Source organism: Gadus macrocephalus, chromosome 14 (assembly GCF_031168955.1).
Source record: "Gadus macrocephalus chromosome 14, ASM3116895v1".
Taxonomy (NCBI): Eukaryota; Metazoa; Chordata; class Actinopteri; order Gadiformes; family Gadidae; genus Gadus; species Gadus macrocephalus.
Genome location: NC_082395.1, coordinates 17,731,060 through 17,750,566, shown reverse-complemented (window position 1 = coordinate 17,750,566; position 19,507 = coordinate 17,731,060). Strand labels below are relative to the sequence as shown.

Below are 19,507 nucleotides of genomic sequence, written 5' to 3'. Positions count from 1 at the left end.
TCAACGGTTGTAATCATTGTGATGATTGGCACCAGTATTTTACTGCAGTCAGGGAGAAATCGAGTGGATGCGATTACAGAACCAGATCTGGCTAGAAAAAAATAGAAAATGAAAAGAAATAATTCCACCCACAGAAACTGAGATTTGGATTCCTCAGACATTCGAATGGCCCCAGAATTCCTAGAATCCACCCAGACAAAACCAAAAGACAGTTAAGTGTTTCATTTTACCAAGGATGTGCAGCACAAAGGTTTTCAATCCATGATTACAGCCTGGCTCCAGCTCTATCGGGCCAGTGTGTCTCCAGTCAAGGCTTTGCTTGCAGAGTGATTCAGTCAATTGGAGAGCCTATTTAGTTTGGAAAGGCATGTTTTTTATTGGCTATTTACATATGAAACTAATGTGACAGAAACACTTCTTCTTTTTTTCCGATAAGATTACTTTTGATTGTGACCAAGTCATCACTTCATTTAAGATAAAGAAAATCGTGGTTTACTTTTTAAGTAGCTTCTTCGATGTGTATTCTGTGGTCTTTGGGTTTGTGAATGCCAGCTCTGGGCATTACCTTCCATGATCCCATACAATTGGATCCAGATTGTGTGTTTGTGTTTTATCCGTTCAGCAGCAGCAGTGCAGTGCTTTCAGTGGGCTACTGGATCCTCATGTGCGATCCCGTCTGTGTATCTCTAGCTACCGTACCTTCATGAGGCCCAGGTACAAGACGACGTACAAGATGGTGACGGAGATGGAGTGGAAGTGTTGCCATGGTTACAGCGGGGAAGACTGCAACGTGGGCCCCGTGGGGGGCTCCGGGACCCAGGTGTCCACCACCAGGCCCCGGCCTCGGCCTGGCCAGGGTGGGACCGGCACCGGACAGGGCGGAGGAGACAGTGGTGGGTGGATGGCACATAAACAGACACACACGCATGCACACACACACATACAGAGACACACATGGACACATGCACACATGGACTCAGGCACACGCACCAAAAAACACACTTACCTTCTGACATAATTCATGTTATAAAATAGCTTTTTTGCCCCTGAAAAGGCATTAGCCTAACCCTAGGTGGGATCCTTGAATAGGTTTCAAGGGTCTATGGTTATTTTAATGTGAGACTATCGTTGAGAATATGGTGGTCTGTTTTTTTTTGGGGGGGGGGGGGGGGGGGGGGACGACGATCAACCGCACATGCTTTCACTTACGACAGCACAATAAAGAATGGTCCCCATGAGGATACACAAGGTACACCAGCAGCAATCCAATTGTTTCCCAATAGCAGCTTTAGCATGGGGCTAACGGGTTTAAAACACTGAACATGTCTGCAGCTGTGAAAACGTTGCTGTAAAATAGGACTACAAATACTACAGCAGCTCTCTGTTTGGAAGCAACCATTTAGTTTTTGGTCTGTTTCGTACGCTAAGGGCGAGGGGACAGCGACAAGATGAGGCGGCTGGAGGAGAAGATCCAGAGCCTGACCAAGGACCTGGACAACGTGAAGTCCACCCTGCGCGGCATGAACGGAGGCAGCGGGGGATCGGGCCACACCGGCAGCACGAGCCAGGGGGGAGGAGGAGGAGGAGGAGGAGGAGGAGGAGGAAGGAACCCAGCAGACGCCGCCCAGCCAGAGATAAAGGAGATGATCAACAGCATCCAGAACAAGCTGGACCAGCTGGATAACCGCACCCAGGTGCTGTGGGGCTCTGGTGCAGTTCACTGTTTAGCAAATGGAAATGATGATGGTCTTGGTGGAAGGCCGGGGTGGGTAGAGGAAAATGACAAATTCATTCAACCTAGCTTGACCTGCATTCTTCGGTGGCTTTCTGTGTTCCCAAAGTAATATGGAAGTGCCGTTGCTGCTGGATAACAACAATGATTTGCTTATTATTAAGTGGTTGTAATTAATGATTGTATTTCTTTTAACCACAGGACCATGACAAAACGCTTGTCAACATCAACAACCACCTCGTGAACGGCAAGGGCAAAGAGCTGGAGGGAGGACTGTCTGGAGGAGGAGGAGGAGGAGCAGGAGGAGGAGGAGGAGGAGGAGGCGGCGTGGGAGGAGGGAAGGGGAACTCCCTGAAGGAGGAGATCCTGAGCGAGCTGGAGAGGAGGGTGTCTCTCTCCTGCTCCTTCTGCCAGGTAGCACACCACAAAAGAACCTCACATTTCGAATTGACGATCAATTACTTTTGTACGTGGCATCAGGCTAGCCGGCAGTAGCTCAGGAGGTTCAGAGGGCTGGCCGCCGGTAACCGTAAGGTTGCTAGTTCGATCCCCGGCCCAAGTGTCAAAGTATCCCTGAGCAAGGCACCTAACCCTAACCTCTCCCAACGAGCTGGCTGTCGCCCTGCATGGTTGACCCCGCCGTCGGTGTGTGTGAATGTGTGCATCAATGGGTGAATGTCAGGCAATATTGTAAAGCCCTTTGGATAAAAGCGCTAAATAAATGCAGTCCATTTAGCCTAGTGCAAGGTAGCGCTGCCCTTCAGAGGGTCAGGGGCCGTTTTACCGAGCGCTTTGGCTCCTTGCAGGAAGGTGTGGAGAATCTGCGGAACCAGCAGCGGGAGGACCGCGAGAGGATCCGCGCCCTGGAGAAGCAGCTGACCGTGATAGACTCCCGGTACCGCCTGAGCCTGGACGGGCTGCGGCGGGACGTGACGCGCTCCCAGGGCTGCTGCGACGGCGTCGGTGACCTGAAGACGCGCCTCGCCGGCGCCGAGCGGAAGATAGCCGCCACCTCGGAGAAATACGACGTCATCCAGACCAAACTGGATAAGGGGCCAGCTGGAGGAGAGGGAGGAGGAGGAAGAGGAGGAGGAGAAGGAGGAAGAGGAGGAGGAGGGAGTTTCGGCGGAGCAGCGGGGGCCGGCGGCGAAAACGGCGGGAGGGGTGGCGGCTCGGCGGCGGGGGGGGGGGGTCGCCGTGGTGACGGAGGACCTGCTGGACGCGCGGCTGCGGGACCTGGAGCGGCGGGTCAACGGCTCGGCGCGGCAGGCGGAGAGGAGCTGCTCCTTCGTGGAGAACGAGGTGAAGGACCTGCGGACGGTGTTCCTGGACCGCTTCGACGACCAGGGCTTCCGCATCTCGGACGTGGAGCTGGACGTGGGCCTGGTCAAGGACCAGGTGACGGAGCAGGACGGCAGGCTGGCCCGCCTGGAGAACGCCACCGCCCTCGTCGGCCGCAGGATGGAGGAGTGCGGCTGCGGCCTGGACGCAGGAGGAGGAGCGGGTGGAGGAGGCGGTGCAACAGGAGGAGGAGGAGGAGGAGGAGGGCAGGGAGGATCAGTGACCGGCGGGGGAGCAAGAGGGGAAGGAGGACGGGGAGACGGGGGAGGGAATAGAGGGACGGGAGGAGGAGGAGGAGGATTTGGAGGATCCGGGGGAGCTGGAGGGAGAGGGTCAGCAGGAGGGTCGACGGGAGGGACCCTCGGAGGAGGCAGCGGGGGGGCTGCCGGGGGACTACCGGGGACTGACGACACCACAGAGATATCTCTGGAGTGGAGGGTCTTCGCCAATGAGGACAAGATCCACCGCTTCAGCACCACCCTCAGAAATCTGTCTGTGTCCGGAGACTCTCTGTTCGACAAGGTGAGCTTCAGGTCCTACGGGCATCCGCATCATTTTGCTGTGTGATTTGGTTTTGAAACTCTTATGCCTGCATGGTTTTATCTAATCCACATGTCAGTCTCATAGATAGATCAGCATCACTCATTTATACGCTTGATAAATGGGGATAACCCCCCTTGACTTTGCTACTTGACTGTATATGTACCCTGTATCTAATCAACTCCATTATTTATTATCCTACTGTTCATACTTATCGTACTACCCATCTATGTCACTCTTATCCGCTGTATCCATCTTATGCTGCTCATACCACACTAGGTCACTTTACTTTTGCGGCTGTACTACACTTTATGACAATTTATTCAAACTGCACCTTAGTTACTCTTTTGCACTTCTACTTAGATCTCCAAATATATTCTGTTGTCTCTTTTATTGTACCCTACACAATAAAAACAAAGTTTCATCTAAATCTGAATGTAATCGCCGTGAACGATTGCCTCTGCAGGTGGTGGACCTGAGCCACGACGTGCGTAAGATCAAAGCCCTGACGGGGGACAGCGGGGAGCACTTCAACCGCATCGTCACCGAGATCGAGACCCTGGGACACGGCTGTGGGGACACGTGCAGCAGGGTGGAGGACGAGCTGCGCAGGCTGAAGAACGACACCCGGAACGCCCTGGACCGCCTCCAGGTCCGCGTCGAGACCCTGCAGGGCGGCGGGGGGGCGACCCACCGGGGGCCTTGTTCCCAGGGCTGCTCCGACCTGCAGGAGGAGGTGGGCCTTCTCAGACAGGACGTGGAGAAGTGCGCGCGACAGTGCAAGAACGGACCCGACACGTCCGCAGGTTCGGTCCGATCCTGTTGCTCTATCCACATCCCTCCATCCATCCATCGATTCATCATTCATTCACCCATTTATAGATCCATACATTCATCATTCATCTAAACATACATACATACATACATACATGCATACATACATACATACATACATACATACATACATACATACATTAATCAACACATCCATCCATCCATTCATCCTTCCTTCCACCCGTCCATCCATCCACATGCATGGCCCAGTTCGTCCGTTCACCACCATGCCCTCAAACCCTCTGCAGACGGGGGTAGCGGCGGCACGGGGATTTCTGGAGGCGGGCTGGGGGGCGAGAAGCCCCTGGACGGCCACAGCGTGATCGGGGGCACCCTGAACAACAACCACCTGAAGAGGCTGCAGGGCGAGCTCTCAGAGGTCCTGCTGACCTTCAGCTCCATCAACGACACGCTGAAGGGCCTGGAGCACACCACGCACAAGCACGGCAGCGTCATCACCGACCTCGGTGAGGGCTCGGGGCGGCGGAGCGTGAACGCACGACGAGGCGACGGGTGACGGTAGCTCAGGAGGGAGCGTCGGGGTGTCCCTGAGCAAGGCACCTCGCCCTACCGGCTGCGGACGAGCCGGCTGTCGCCCTGCATGGCCGACCTCGCCGTCGGTGTGTGAATGTGTGCATGAATGGGTGAATGTCAGGCAATATTGGATTGCGCTTTGGATAAAAGCACAATATAAATACAATCCATTTACCATTTACTATATGATGACCATTCAGCCTCGTCGTTGCCATGGTTTTCCTGCGGTGTTGGGCGCCGAGGCCCGACCTAGAGTTATCGCTAGCATTGACGCTAGTCTGGGCGTAACCGACTGCTCCACTTTTTCCACCTTGAAACTGCACTTAATTCCAACTATTTCAACTTTGACCCCAGCTGGCGCTGACCTCTCCATCCGCATCCATTCAGATGACAGCTTTGTTTTACGTTTTAAAACCCTCAGAATCTTTGAAGCGACATCTTTATTCCTTTCTTAAAGGTGACATATTATACTACCAGTTGAGTGAGATGAAATCCCTCGGAGAAATCCCACCTGTTGGCTCGCAGTATTCCAAACTCTGCACCATGGTTCCTGATGTGTTGATCCCCGTGGCGCTGAATGGCCTCAGCTCGCTAAAACCCAAGACCTTTCCTCGCCCTACTGACCTGTTTAACCACCTTCCTCCGTCACACCCGACAGGAAACACAAAGGACAAGATCATCTCCGAGCTGGACAAGATCCAGCTGGAGGTGAACGAGCACATCGAGGGGAGCCGCGACCGGCTGGACGGGATGGATCGGGACGTGCGGCGCTTCGAGAGCACCCTGGTGGTGGAGATGGGCGACTGCAGGCGGTCCGGCGACGGGCTGGAGAAGAGGCTGTCCAAGCTGGAGGGGGTGTGCAGCCGGATGGACGGCGTGTCGGACTCCCTCCAGAGGATCAAGGACGGTACGAGTCCTCGTCTCCTGCGCCTCATCGTGTACCTCGTTCACTTTGGGTCCGAAAACATGTGTTTGGGACTAGGCGGGCCCGTGTTATCGATCAAATGGACACTGTCATTCAGTGTATGGGTGTAGTCTGAGTATGAGTAGTCATTGGTTGTATCATGTGTCATGAGGGTTGAGATTACTGGGATTAGGAAATGGAAATGAGATTACTGGGATTAGGCCATGGAAATGCAGAATTCCGTTCTTGTTCTGAACTCTTGGACTGCTCCTTTTAAATTGCTCTTACCAATCTGGATCACATCATGTAAAGCATGAAATATGGCTGAATTGTGTCTGCCAAACAAATCATACTTGATATTCTTGGCCTTAAAAACTGTGGATGCAATTAGTGTGGCGCTTATCAAAAGTCTGTTCTCCCTTTCTTTCTAAGAGGCACATCCATCTATGTCGTTCCCTCTCCTTTAGAAAACATCCGAAACGGAGACAAGCAGTCTCTTTTTCCAAGGTCCGCTTGCACAAACGTCTTACTCTCCATGTGTGTGTTGTCGCCTTTCGAACCGCCCAGGGCTGAACAAGCACGTGACGGGCCTGTGGAGCTGTGTGAGCGGCCTGAACTCCACCGTGATCGCGCACGGAGAAATCCTCGACGACATCCAGAACGAGCAGCTGGACGGCATCCACGGCAACATCAAGAACCTCAACTCCTCCATCAACCACGTCCTCGACGCGTTCCAGAGCTTCTCGGAGAAGGATCTGACCGGTGGGTGACCCCTGACCTCGACGCTCCCTGTCTTTATTGTGTTCCGTCCTGATCTCCTCCGTTCTCTTCTGGGAGCTGTTGCATTCTTCGTATTACTTTATTGTTTTTTTTTCTTTTTGACAGCTATTCTTTCACGAGTCGTGATTACAATTGGACCTTTGACCTTTCACAACCCTTCGGTGACCCTGTTTGGTTTTAAAAGAAATAGTTCTAAGATGGGAATGAACTTGTTTTTTGAGCAGTGAAAGGCAGGATGGGTATTGGTTTGACTTTTGTATTGTCCGGGATGTTATGGGGTGCAACTCTCTGCAGATACATACTTGAATACATTAAGCACCGCACAGAAAGCCTTACGTTAATGGATCGAACATGTGTGGACATAAAACCTTCATAATGTGAAACCCTGCAAAATAAACAAGCCCATGTCACTCGGTTCAGCGGGGAAATATTTGCGTTGCCAGTCAGTAATATGCTTATTGGAGCAGATCCAGAAGCCCTTCAGAGAGTTCCCTGACAGAATTTGTTAATTTTATTTACGAGCAAGGTTTTGAAATATGCTTTCTATTATAGAACTCCGATGGGGGCGTAATGGAAACAGTTTCTCACAACAGAAAAAAAAAAGTATTTTTGGCTAGTGTTGACTGACCAGTGTAACATCCACATATCCATCAAACACTGTGTGTTTCACACTGTAAAATCCCAATTCTCTGAAATAGTAAAAATGTTCTCCTCCTATCTTCCTTTTCCTTGCTCATAGGTGCTGTTGTGCTGCACAGAGGTTTGGAAAAGCTTTGTCTGTGGAGCTGCACTTAACCATTATTGTATTAAACTAACTATAACCTGACTGAGAATTCAAACTTTCAGCCTTGAAGCCAGTGGGGCGGATAGCTGGCGTTGTGTATACTAAACACTCAAACAATTTGAATTGATAATAGTTTTTGATGTTGGCACTGTATCGGAAAAGCCTTGAGGTGATCTGCAACCACAGATTTCTATTCATCCCATTTTTCATCTATTTTCTAAACATATTTAAGATTGAGACACCCAATCTTAAAACACAGATATCAGGTTGAATGCCAGTATAGCCTTATCTGGTTCCAGGTTTTCTGTCTGTGAGATACCACACAGTGTGTGTGTATGCCAGGTCTCGGAAAAAAATACATGCAATGCAATTCATAGCTACTAAATATCAAGTATGTTCCAAAGCATACAACCAGAAATGTTCAGAAAGATATTTACATGAAATCGAAAAATAACTCTCAACCCTTATGTTTGTATGGCATTGTTAATTATGGTCCATTACAGGCATGTACTAAATGCAGTAATGTAAGTTAAGGACAAACCTACATCGTCATGGAGTCACAAGAACACTCATACATTTTACATGGCATCATGCCAGCAAATCGCATCGAAAGAAAAAACAGTTTTAAAGTCTGTTTTTTATCGACAAACCACCAACATTATTCCAATATTGTTTTGCACGGAACGAAAATCACATAAATCATACTTCTGCGAACAAATTTGAGACATGTTGACTTTTTCCGCACTTCAATCCCATGCCAATCCAATGGGAACACAGTTAAGCAGAAACAATCCCGTCATTCAACACACAGTGGACTCCCAAAGCACAGCCCCCCCCCACACACACACACACACCTCCCAACACACACACACACACACACTGGTTCGCTGGCACATACTACAGACACACAGTGACGTACTGTAGCTCAATGTGTGAAATTCTTGGATGTTTTCGGTTTGTTTCACTTTGTATTGTAACAATGTCCCAACTTTTGTGTTGCCTGTTGCGATTCTTCCAGTTTTGCATTTATTGTCAATGCTTTGGTCTGCTGGTTCTTCTGTGTTCTGTCTCCAGTCAGCTCCAGCCCCGGCTCTCATTTGTCCGTTGTGTTTTTAATATGCTTTCCCTGTCCAATTTTAAATGATCTGTGTATTGATGTAACGCATACCAGACACGCTCAACAACATGTTTTCCTTGTCATTAAAGCGCCATTGTTGTCTGTTGCTGTTGGATACGCTATACACACACAGTAGTCAAAGTACAATTCTGTGTCTTTATTACACTCTACTCCATTTCATTTTCACATATCTTTAGATCAGCATCCATCTCAATCATATTAACTATTTTCATAAGCCTCCCCAGATAGCAGCCATGTTGACTCTAACGTACTTGGTTGTTTCTACTTGTAGCATGAGGCTCAGGAGACTTTCCTAAAGCTCCGCTTTCTTATGAACCCCTGTAATCCACGCGGGGATGGACACAGCACAACAACATCTTCTTCAGTGACACATCTCAAGACCTGATCGTGTCCCATCGGTTTTATTGACACACATCGTATCCACCGCAGGCCCGCCAGGACCCCCCGGACCCCCCGGACGCCCAGGAGAGAGAGGCTTCACTGGTCAGCAGGGTAGCAAGGGTCCCGTCGGCCCCCCTGGGAGAGTGGGAGACTACGGACCAAGGGGATCACCAGGTAAGGAGAGAGGGAAGACGGTGGAAGGATCAAACAGAGGGATGGCTGTGTGAAGATGGGGGGATGAGATAGGGGGGCTGGGGGGGGTGTAAGGTGGTAGGGTCACAGAGGGGAGGATGAATGGCTGCTTGACGGAGGGGGGGCTGGGGAGAGAGGCCCATTCTGGGGCTGGACAGAATTATGAATCCAACAGATGTTTGTTTTAAAGAAGGAAGGAGAGAGGGAGAGAGGGAGAGAGGGAGGGAGGGAGGGAGGGAGAGAGAGAGAGAGAGAGAGAGAGAGAGAGAGAGAGAGAGAGAGAGAGAGAGAGAGAGAGAGAGAGAGAGAGAGAGAGAGAGAGAGAGAGAGAGAGAGAGAGAGAGAGAGAGAGAGAGGACATAAGACATAAGACATTACAGATGAAGTAAGGGGACATAGAAGAAAACCCGAATGTATGTAGATGAGATAAAGTTAAATGCTAAATCAACTGATTTACAGGTCAATTAATGAGAGGATGATGAGGCATCAGGTGACTAGGGCAGTCAGAAATGTCCAGAGTAAGAGAGCAAATGACATAGTCGCTGCATAAATTCTATGATGCAATTATAACTCTTCATTAATGAAACAGATACATTCAGCTCATTCCCAACCTGTGAATGTCACTCTTTCTAAAGAACTCTTTTGTTTTTCTCGTAGGTCCCAAAGGTGAAGCAGGTATGTCTTTGTTTCTGTTTTTCTTCTGACGATTCAATATGACTATTTCCCCTTACGTTGATTGTTTATCTGTCATTGTCTCAGTATCTGTACATGGTTATTGTAACATGGCCTGCTTGGATCTGGCTTTGAACTGACAAGAGGCACATAGCTCAACCGCAACTGTAGAATCTCCCAATGGGTTTATACCAAGACAATGAACAGTTGGATCCTGACTCCTACATCTTCAACAGCCTTGTGCACTGCCTATGGTTTAGGTTAGTTGTAAGGGTTTAGCCGTAGCTTTGCATTGCATTTCCAGTCATTTACTAAGCCAGTCTATTGAAGTCATAACAATAATTGATATGGCTCTTCATGGAATCTTTCAACTTAAGCATCTTTAAAGGGGTAGTTCGGAATTTGGGTCATAGGGCCTGATTCCCAAGTTAGCCTTGTTGTACTTTATCATTGGAGACAGTTTTCAACACATTTCATTCAGTCCTTCTAGTTGCAGAGTTTGCTCGTGCTAGGCTAGCGCATGGCAACGGGCAATACCAGCCTGCTAATCAAACAGTCTTACCCACTCCACAGTACACCCGAGGCAAATCAATTATAATGCCAGACTAGAAGGACTGAATGAAATGTGTTGAAAACTGTCTCCAATGATAAAGAACACCAAGGCTAACTTGGGAATCAGGCCCTATGTCCAAAATTCCGATCTACCCCTTTAATGCCATGGGTCGGTTGCCCCAGTGAGAATCCAACACCCTTACCATGGTTATTTTATTGTCTTGCTCTATGGCCTGAGCTAGACAGGGAATCCAACCCCTTGCTATGGCTGCGTTAATGCCTGGCCCTACAACTTGAGCTAGACAGGGAATCCAACCCCTCACCATGGCTGTGTTGATGCCTTGCTCTACTGTTGAGCTAGACAGGGAATACATCCCATAACCATGGCTTTGTTAATGCCTTTTTCTACCTGTTGAGCAAGACAGGGGGTCCAACCTCTAACCATGGCTGTGTTAATGCCTTGCTCTGCCAGATGATAGACAGGGAATATAACCCCTTACCAAGGTTGTGTTAATGCCTTGCTCTAGCCTCTACGACTTGAGCTAGACATGGATTCCAACACCCTTACCATGACTTTGTTAATGCTTTGCTCTACGACTTGAGCTAGACAGGGAATCCAACCCCTAACCATGGCTGCGTTAATGCCTTGCTCCACCAGTTGAGCGAGACAAGACCATACATTAACACAGGTATACATGTGAATATTGTGCGTGAGACGTTCTGTGAAAATAAGGGCAGTCGTGAGGGCTTTTCTATGTCTCACTGTATCCTTGTGTTCTTAGGAATGCCTGGGGCCGATGCCAATGTGCCCAAGCTGTCCTTCTCTGCCGCCCTCACTAAACCCATCGAGAGACCTGGCACCATCAAATTCGACACCATCTTTGTCAACGAAGGAGACTTCTACGACCCTTCGACAGGTAAGGCTAGCACAACCCGAGCCATCCTCACTAGGAACCTTCTGACAGTCCACCTTCACCAACCAAACCTCTAACTAGGGCTGAACGATTTGGGGAAATAATCAGATTGTGATTATTTCGACTAATATTGCGACTGCGATTTTTCTTTTTAAAGTTCCTTATGTTCTGTATTATTCACTAAACAAGCAACACATCTTTCTATAGTCTGTCCAACACAACATTCGAATCAGTCAACATATTAGCTGCTCTTTCCTTTATGTGTTGAGATGAATTGATGCATGAATTGATATTATAACATCTTTATTTAACTATTGAATTGTAAAAGAAGAATCTTACTGATCTCCAGTCAGTAGCAGTAACTAATCACAAAAAAATAAAAAACATCCAAAAAAAAACATTTAATTGTACTTTTTTCATTGCAGCTTTTGTGATTTGCATATCACGTTCTATCACATCGCTATGTCGGTTTGAATTCTATGAATCGTTTAGCCCCTACCTCTAACCGCCCCTGGTGCCTCGTTCCCCCCCCCTCACAGGCGTGTTCACCGCTCCCGTGGACGGCCACTACTTCTTCAGCGCCGTGCTGACGGGCCACAAGAACGAGAAGATCGAGGCGGTGCTGTCCAAGTCCAACTACGGCATGGCCCGCGCCGACTCCGGGGGCTACCAGCCCGAGGGCCTGGAGAACAAGCCGGCGGCGGAGGCCCGGACGCCGCCGGGCGCCCTGGCTGTGTTCAACGTCATCCTGCCGCTGCAGGCCCAGGACACGGTGTGCATCGACCTGGTGATGGGCAAGCTGGCCCACTCCACGGAGCCCCTCACCATCTTCAGCGGGGTCCTGCTGTACGAGGACATGTGAGGGGAGGCCCCCCCCCCCCCCCCCCCCCCTTTGGATCACAGAGAGGTCAGCTTCCGCGAGGCTGTTCCCCTCACACTCTCCTTCCTGTGAACTTGCTTGTTGAAAGGAGATGGAGGAGAGACGAGGGAGATGAGAGACCTGTGTTGACTGCATGTGTGGAAGAAGAATAGAGGAGAAGAGGAGGAATGAATGAATGAATGGACTTTTTTTTGCGACTTGTGTTTCGACGTTGACAACCGGATTTAAGAGAGGAGAGGGAAAAAAAAAGAAAAAAAAAGAATGAACTAAAACTAAACGACGAAGCCAGAGAATGTTCAGAAAAATAACTTTTTTCAATATTAAATATTGAAAATAAACAGGAGGAGGAGTCCACTGCCTAAATTATTACATCACTTCCTTTGTCTCGTTCCTGGCTCTCAGAGTGGTGATGAACGTGATGGAAGCACATGAACTGCTTGACTACCAGATAAACGCTTAGAACCTGAGCGAAGACTTTTACCCGTCCATAATCGAATCGACTGCGTTGCATTTCTCGAGACATGCTCACCACACAGAGTTGTACTACTGCAGAAAGATGTATGTTACTATTACGGTGCCTCATTTTATATAAATCACTATGGACAAGAGCTAGGCTTACGGCAATGGCTTTATGCACGAAAGCCCAAAGTCTTGATGACTATGTACCTGTTTTAGCTGCCAAGTGATTCCCTGCCAAAGAGCCTGTGTCCATAGGCTTTCAGTTGAGATAATAAAGAATCCTCTAGTGCCTTTAAACACGTAGCAATTGATTTTGAGACGTGACCCGACTGTAGATTCTATGGCAGAATTCATTGGATTGTGTCTATAGGAACTTTGTTTTTGAGTTAGCATTACTGAGAAGAGGCTATGCAAATACTGACGAAATTGAATGCAATAGCGCTCTATTAATGCAAATGACAGTATTTGCTACGGAAGAGAAAGGACAATGTTGTATGGAGAGCAAACCGTGTGCACATAGCTTTACACATTTTTGCTACAGAGATCAATACACCAATCAAGGTCAAAGGACAAAGTTAAGCCAAAGTTAAGCCAAATGTCTTGTGTGTTGGAGTACAGCAGCCAGATGTGAAGAAATGGTGACTCCTATTTCAGCTTTTTTAACTCGTGTTATTCTATTTGGATGAATTCACATTGTGAATGTTTTGTTTCTGCTTTATATCAAAGTGCACCTTTCTTTCTCTTTTTGTTTTAATTTTTTATATCTTTCCATGTGCCTTTCACCACAAAAAGTCCATTGTAAAGGATTAAACAGTTTTCAAGATTTGTCCAACCTCACCACAAAATCATGCAAACACAAAAAGACGTCTGACATGTACTCAGTGTGGCCCTTGATTATAAAAACAGACAGAAAATATAATTTCGAGACTCATAAGACACCATCTTGAAATAAACATTAATTCCAATAAAAATAAAAATATTCTATGTTACAATCAACGTTTTATTCATTGTTTACCTCCCTCATATATCTAGGCCATAATTTTTTTCATCTATTCGATTCACTTTTTGAGCTTGTCTGTTTATAAATCAGTGGGATAAAATGATCAGTTTCATGCCACTTGATATAGATGGAAATTAGATAAAGCCCAAATTTACTTCACACAGATGTTCTCCCAAGTTTGACATTTGAAGAAAAGGCGCTAGAAAATTGGTATTTCCTATTAGTACTGTAATATTAAACAGTGCTTTGTTTGGAGCATGGTAAGCTAGTGAACTATTAGTTTGACCGCCACATGGAAGTGTCCAAGTTGATATGCTTGCCAGTCGAAACCAACGCAACAGAAAAAAACAAGTCAAAGAATCGACCCAAAGAAGGGTTTCAGTCTACAGTCCCCAGAGACAGAGTGACAGTGGAGGGCACGGAGGAGTCAGCCAATCATAAACACAGTACTCTGCTTTCATATAAAAGATCCATATTAATGGAGGGAAACTGGGAGTGTTTACACAGAACAGTTAAAAGGGCACCCACTGCAGACTGAGGGGAGGGGAGGGGAGGGAAGGGAAGGAGGGAGGCTATTTGTCTTTTGGCTTGTTGATTCACATCAGGGGGCAGTACAACCACCTCCCGGTAGACTTTGTCAAATGTTATTGTGCGATTAATGCGTTGCCCTGTTGTTTATTTGACCCCCTCTGAGTATTAGATGGCTTGGTATTGTCACAGCAGGACCGTTTACTAAGTCTCGCCTCGGTGGAACAATTGCTGGAAATGTATCGCACTGTCAACCAAATAAACATTTCAATGTCATTTTTCATTAACAATTGTTTCCCTGAATGCGTCAAATGCAATCGATCTTCTGCCCAGGGCCGTTTCTGAGCTGCTGGGGGCCCTAAGTGACATCGTAACTGCCCCCTTCATAATTTTTTATAGATTCTGGAATATGTATGAAGCAAAAACAAACTTAGTTGCTTTCGTATTTCCCAACCCAAACCATTGTGGTCTAGGGTCAAACATGTATGGGAGTCTGGGGAAAATCTGAATTGTTGCTCAAAGGCTTAATTTTAACACATTTCAGATTTGCTCTAAGGATCCAAATCACAAAAAAACTAAAAAGTTGTTGAAACAGGGCCCCCTGGTGGCCTTGAGGGCCCTAAACCATCGCTTGAACCGTTTATAGAAACGCCCTGTGTCTGCCTCTGGCCTTTTGTCTCCCTCTTCACACACGACTACATTTCCAGGACCAATCAATGGCGTGTGATTCGGCCCCACCGTGCAATGACATAATTTAAAAAGAAAACAACTAAAATGTGAAAATATCATATTTTACTGCAATCATGAGACAATTCAACTCATTCGAAGGGGCTATTATGTGGGCCTCCCGCCTGGGAGTCCAGCTCTGTCTTACTGTACGTCCTCAGGGGTCTCTTGTGTTGTCAGCCGTTACTGGAGCAGTAATCACAGTGCTGCCCTGGATGGACCGTCAAGTCTGAGCGAGGCGCGTTCGATTGCAGTCATTACAATGGGATGTTATTTCTGGATCCATCCATACCTACATTCATACGTAATCTCTGCCTTTGTGTCATCGAAGTGAATCATTTGAGGGTGTTTCAATGAAGACCGATCAGGCTGTATAGGAAAGTTATGAGAATTGGGTTCATTCGGAGAGATGCATCGTATATACATCAGTTTGGAGGCTACATACTCATCCATTAACTCATTCATTCATTTATTCATGCAATGGTTAAATGACTCAAGGTGAAACGTTGTAGTCCCTTCTCAAAGGTGTTTGGGTATGTCAGAATCTCCATACAGACTAATGAAGAGTCAGTTCTTCTCTTTTAAGAAGCACCAGCTGGCTGTGCTGGTCCTGCTGGGGTCTTGAGGCACTGCTGAACGTCCTTCTGCTGATGACTTTCACAGACAATGGAAATGGAGTCCGTCATAGTCTGGCAGAGCAGACTTTTCATCGTTTCAGTTTTCAGCAATCTTGTAAACGCCACATATGCTACATCGCATTTTCAATGCGTACCTCCCTGAAACATCTTTATCTTCTTTACATTTTTTTATGATGATGTCAAATTTGGGCCTATGCCATTTTAATGACATATATATAGATATGAAACAATAGGTTAGAGGAGATAAGGACTTGGTGACAGTAATGTTGGAACAGTGCCTGGCAAGCTCACTCCAGAGTTTGACTACTTGAGAGAAGAGACCCTACCATACGAGTTTTATGTTGAGTTTGATGGTTGAGTATTGCGTGACATCTGCATTACTTTCATTGTTTCATTGTCTGTTTCGTGAAATAGTGCTTTAGTAAAGAACTTCACTCTTATTTGCAACATGTGTGTCTCAAATAAATCTATTATAACCGTGTACTCTCTTTTTGGTTTATTTTGGCATTTCTTTAACAATGGTAGCATATTGTCTGAGTTGATCTTTTACAAATATCTTTTGGGTTAGCCAACCCAGGTGTTGTGACATACATAGAAACATACATCTATCAGAAGCACACACACACACACACACACACGCAAACACAAACACAATCAAACACACACACTCACACAAATATTATATTAATTATATTTCTACCGTCTGTCCTTCAGTCACACATAATCTCCAGAAAAAAAATCCATTATAAAGTAAATTGACTGCATAAATGCATAGATTTTATGTCCGCAACAGGATCAATCAAAACACAATCAGAACATTTTCCACTGTATTGGACTGCAATAGACTTCATTGTTAAGTTAATTTCCAAATTATTTTCAATAAAGAGAGTCAGGCTGAGGCAGGGGATTTCCGGAAAGATCAAGCTTTAGGCTAAACTGGACTCCTTACAAAGCAGAGTTGATACAGTGGTGGTAAAGAATGCCCCCCTTTTGATTAGAGCTTTTAGTCTAATCGATTGCATCCTGCCAGAGTTGTTTTTGGAAGCACATTGTGATTATCTCGGTTCTGCAGAATACTGGGTAAAACCCAATCGTCTAAGAAGCACTCACAATGCGGTTTTCAGTCAGTTTCAGTCACAATGTAGTCAGCAAATTTGATTTCTTAGGATAAAAATCTTGTTTAAATAGCTTCTTTTTTTTCATTTTGCTTGCGATTTGGGGAAATCCCAGACAGAATATCTTTGTTGTGTTTCTTGGACTTTTGGGAACAGTGACCTGGAGTTGAGAACATTGAGAAGGTTCAACAACTATGTGTCTCGCTTCCTCTTACCTTATTCAGGAGTAATGGGTTTTCCAAGGGTTCAGTCAGTTTTTTTCGATATGCTTGCGTTAATATGTTCTTATCTTAACAAAACAGGGTTCCTTCTTAACCACACGCCATCCATCGCAGTACCCTTCATCCACCCTTGTGCTGTGTTTTTCTTTAACATTAAATCACACACCGTTACTCTCAGCACTATCCTACCCTTGCATGACTCACCAGTGTTTTCACCTTTTACTGCAGATGTTTAATGTATTTAAACTGTTTACTGTCGCAGTCAAAGGAAGTTGCCATGGAGTAAAAGTGGTTGAGCTCAAAGTCAAGTAGAAGCCCATTTGTGTATGTGTGTGTGTGTGTGTCATTATGTTGTATTATGTTCCGCGTAGGGGGTCTCAGTTGTGTTGAGTTTGATACTGTGAGACCCAGCTGCTTTTATACACATGGATAAGGCAGGCCGGCCTGAGGGGCCAGCTACTGGGAGTCCCATGTGTGGGAGTCCATTTGAGCACACAGACAGACAGACAGACACGCACGCACTCACACACGCACATGCACAAACGTACACACACGCACACACACACACAAATGTACACACGCAAACACACACACAGGATTACAGACATATGAACATGCAAACAGAGACACACACATGTAAAAAAATAATATTTTTTAATTATTGACCATAAACATTAACAGATGGACAACTCAGTAAGAGTGCTCCGTGATGTGTGGGGATATAGAGAGCAGCACCCCTTCCACAAACGGTGACTGACAATTATTGCAGACACACAACAAAACCTTGCCAGGACTTTGGCTTTCTCTTCAGGACTCCTGCTTTCTGCAGGAGTCTTGCTACCGGTCTGTGGACTTGAGAAAGCCTACTAAGAAAAACATAAGGAGTTCACATTTATATCCCAGTTGTACACAGTTTTATACTTAGACCATAGACATTGCTTCATATTCATTAACAATCCCAATCACTCACAGCAGACTCCAGAGTAAAAGCACATACACACACACACACACACACACACACACACACACACACACACACACACACACACACACACACACACACACACACACACACACACGTGCCATTTGTCTTTTCTTGTAGCAGTATTCTCTTCCCAAGCCTTTATCTCCTGGTCTTATCCATGATCCGACCCAACAAAGCCTGCTATTCTCTTCCCCGAGCTCAAACCATTCAGCAAAGCCTGGGCAGCATTCAACCGCTGAGCTGGGAAAGAGATCCCTTTCTATTGGTCACAGGCTCACAGCAGATAGAAATAACAAGCAACCGTGCATGAAATCCTTGCCGCGTTGACATAGGTAGCCCTGCAACGTGATGCCAGTTGATCCCGGGTCTGGGAGGGCAGTTTTATCCCCGCTGGCCCACTGAGCCGTGTTCCTCCGCTGACTGAAGCGCGGCCAGAAAGCCTTCAAAGAGACCTTCGGTTGCGGCTGAGTTAATTTCCCTCCGTTTCATTAGGGGGGGTGTCAGCGTAGAGGACTCCGAAATCGAAGAGAATATGTTTTTTAATCTGGTGTGTTAAGATCAGGGGGGTAGACCAGACCAGACGACCACCAGGGCATGGTGGAACCAGTGCTTTCTCCCCTGAGTGTTAACACTGGAGGGAGTGCAGACGGGTTTTAAATAGAACGTGTCTCTAGCGTGTGGCGTTTTCCATTCGTAACTCTACATTGGCCAGAGTACAAGTATTTCAAAATAAGTTCGGTATGCATACATTCTAGAACATTCAAGAGATCTGGAACCGCGAGATCAAAGTGGGATTTGAACCCGGAGAATGATCCCTGACTGGTGTTCCAAGGCACAACTGCTGCGCTGTCTGATGGCCAACCAGATAACTCAGCATACATTCCAGCTCACTCTAGTGGTGTGTTTGTGTCTCTATTCCTAGTACTCTGTGTATACAAGTGCGGTATTTAGTTTATCAAAGCGTGGACTTTTCTTGTGTGTATAATGTGTGCGTGTGTGTGTGTGCATGTGTGTGTGTGTGTGTGTGTGTGTGTGTGTGTGTGTGTGTGTGTGTGCGTGTGTGAGTGTGAAGGTGTGTGTGTGAGTGTGTGTGTATGTGTAAATTGTTTTTCCTGTGTGTGGAGGTTGGTGTGTGTATATTGTACCGTGTGGGAGTTTGTAAGGGTGAGGGCATGTAAGCAACACCAGCAGATAGTGTGTGTGTGTGTGTGTGTGTGTGTGTGTGTGTGTGTGTGTGTGTGTGTGTGTGTGTGTGTGTGTGTGTGTGTGTGTGTGTGTGTGTGTGTGTGTGTGTGTGTGTGTGTGTGTGTGTGTGTAACTGGCTGGGGGATGTGAACAGATATCCTGTTTATCTTTTATCTTCAAACAAACACACACACACACACACACACTACTTCAGTTACCCTGTCGGTGGGTGTATCATTAAGTTGGATATACTTCAGCTTCCCCTCGCTCTCACGTCACATACACACACAGCCAAGGTACCGCACATCCATAATTTTGACACTGCTGGTGGGTGTGTTATTAGCACATCTGTTAGAGAAAGGACGTAGCCGCCGGAGGTTGCTCCACTGTAATAACACTGCACTTTAAACTCTCGCTTTCTCGCACGCACGCACGCACGCACTCTCGCTCTGTAGTCAAGAAGGCCTCTCAG

General features: G+C 46.9%; 1 protein-coding gene across 1 annotated transcript in view; it reads left to right on the top strand.

The window, feature by feature from the left end:
• Nucleotides 1-13,629, top strand: part of emilin1b (elastin microfibril interfacer 1b) — a 26,905-nt gene extending 13,276 nt beyond the window's left edge. Inside the window, 13 exon segments of the mRNA XM_060072196.1 lie at nucleotides 691-893; nucleotides 1,429-1,694; nucleotides 1,934-2,146; nucleotides 2,539-2,836; nucleotides 2,916-3,595; nucleotides 4,080-4,419; nucleotides 4,696-4,914; nucleotides 5,640-5,888; nucleotides 6,453-6,647; nucleotides 9,026-9,142; nucleotides 9,818-9,835; nucleotides 11,167-11,301; nucleotides 11,838-13,629. Coding sequence (XP_059928179.1) covers nucleotides 691-893; nucleotides 1,429-1,694; nucleotides 1,934-2,146; nucleotides 2,539-2,836; nucleotides 2,916-3,595; nucleotides 4,080-4,419; nucleotides 4,696-4,914; nucleotides 5,640-5,888; nucleotides 6,453-6,647; nucleotides 9,026-9,142; nucleotides 9,818-9,835; nucleotides 11,167-11,301; nucleotides 11,838-12,160 — 3,256 coding nt within the window. The 3' untranslated portion in view covers nucleotides 12,161-13,629.
• Nucleotides 13,630-19,507: the final 5,878 nt, after the last annotated feature.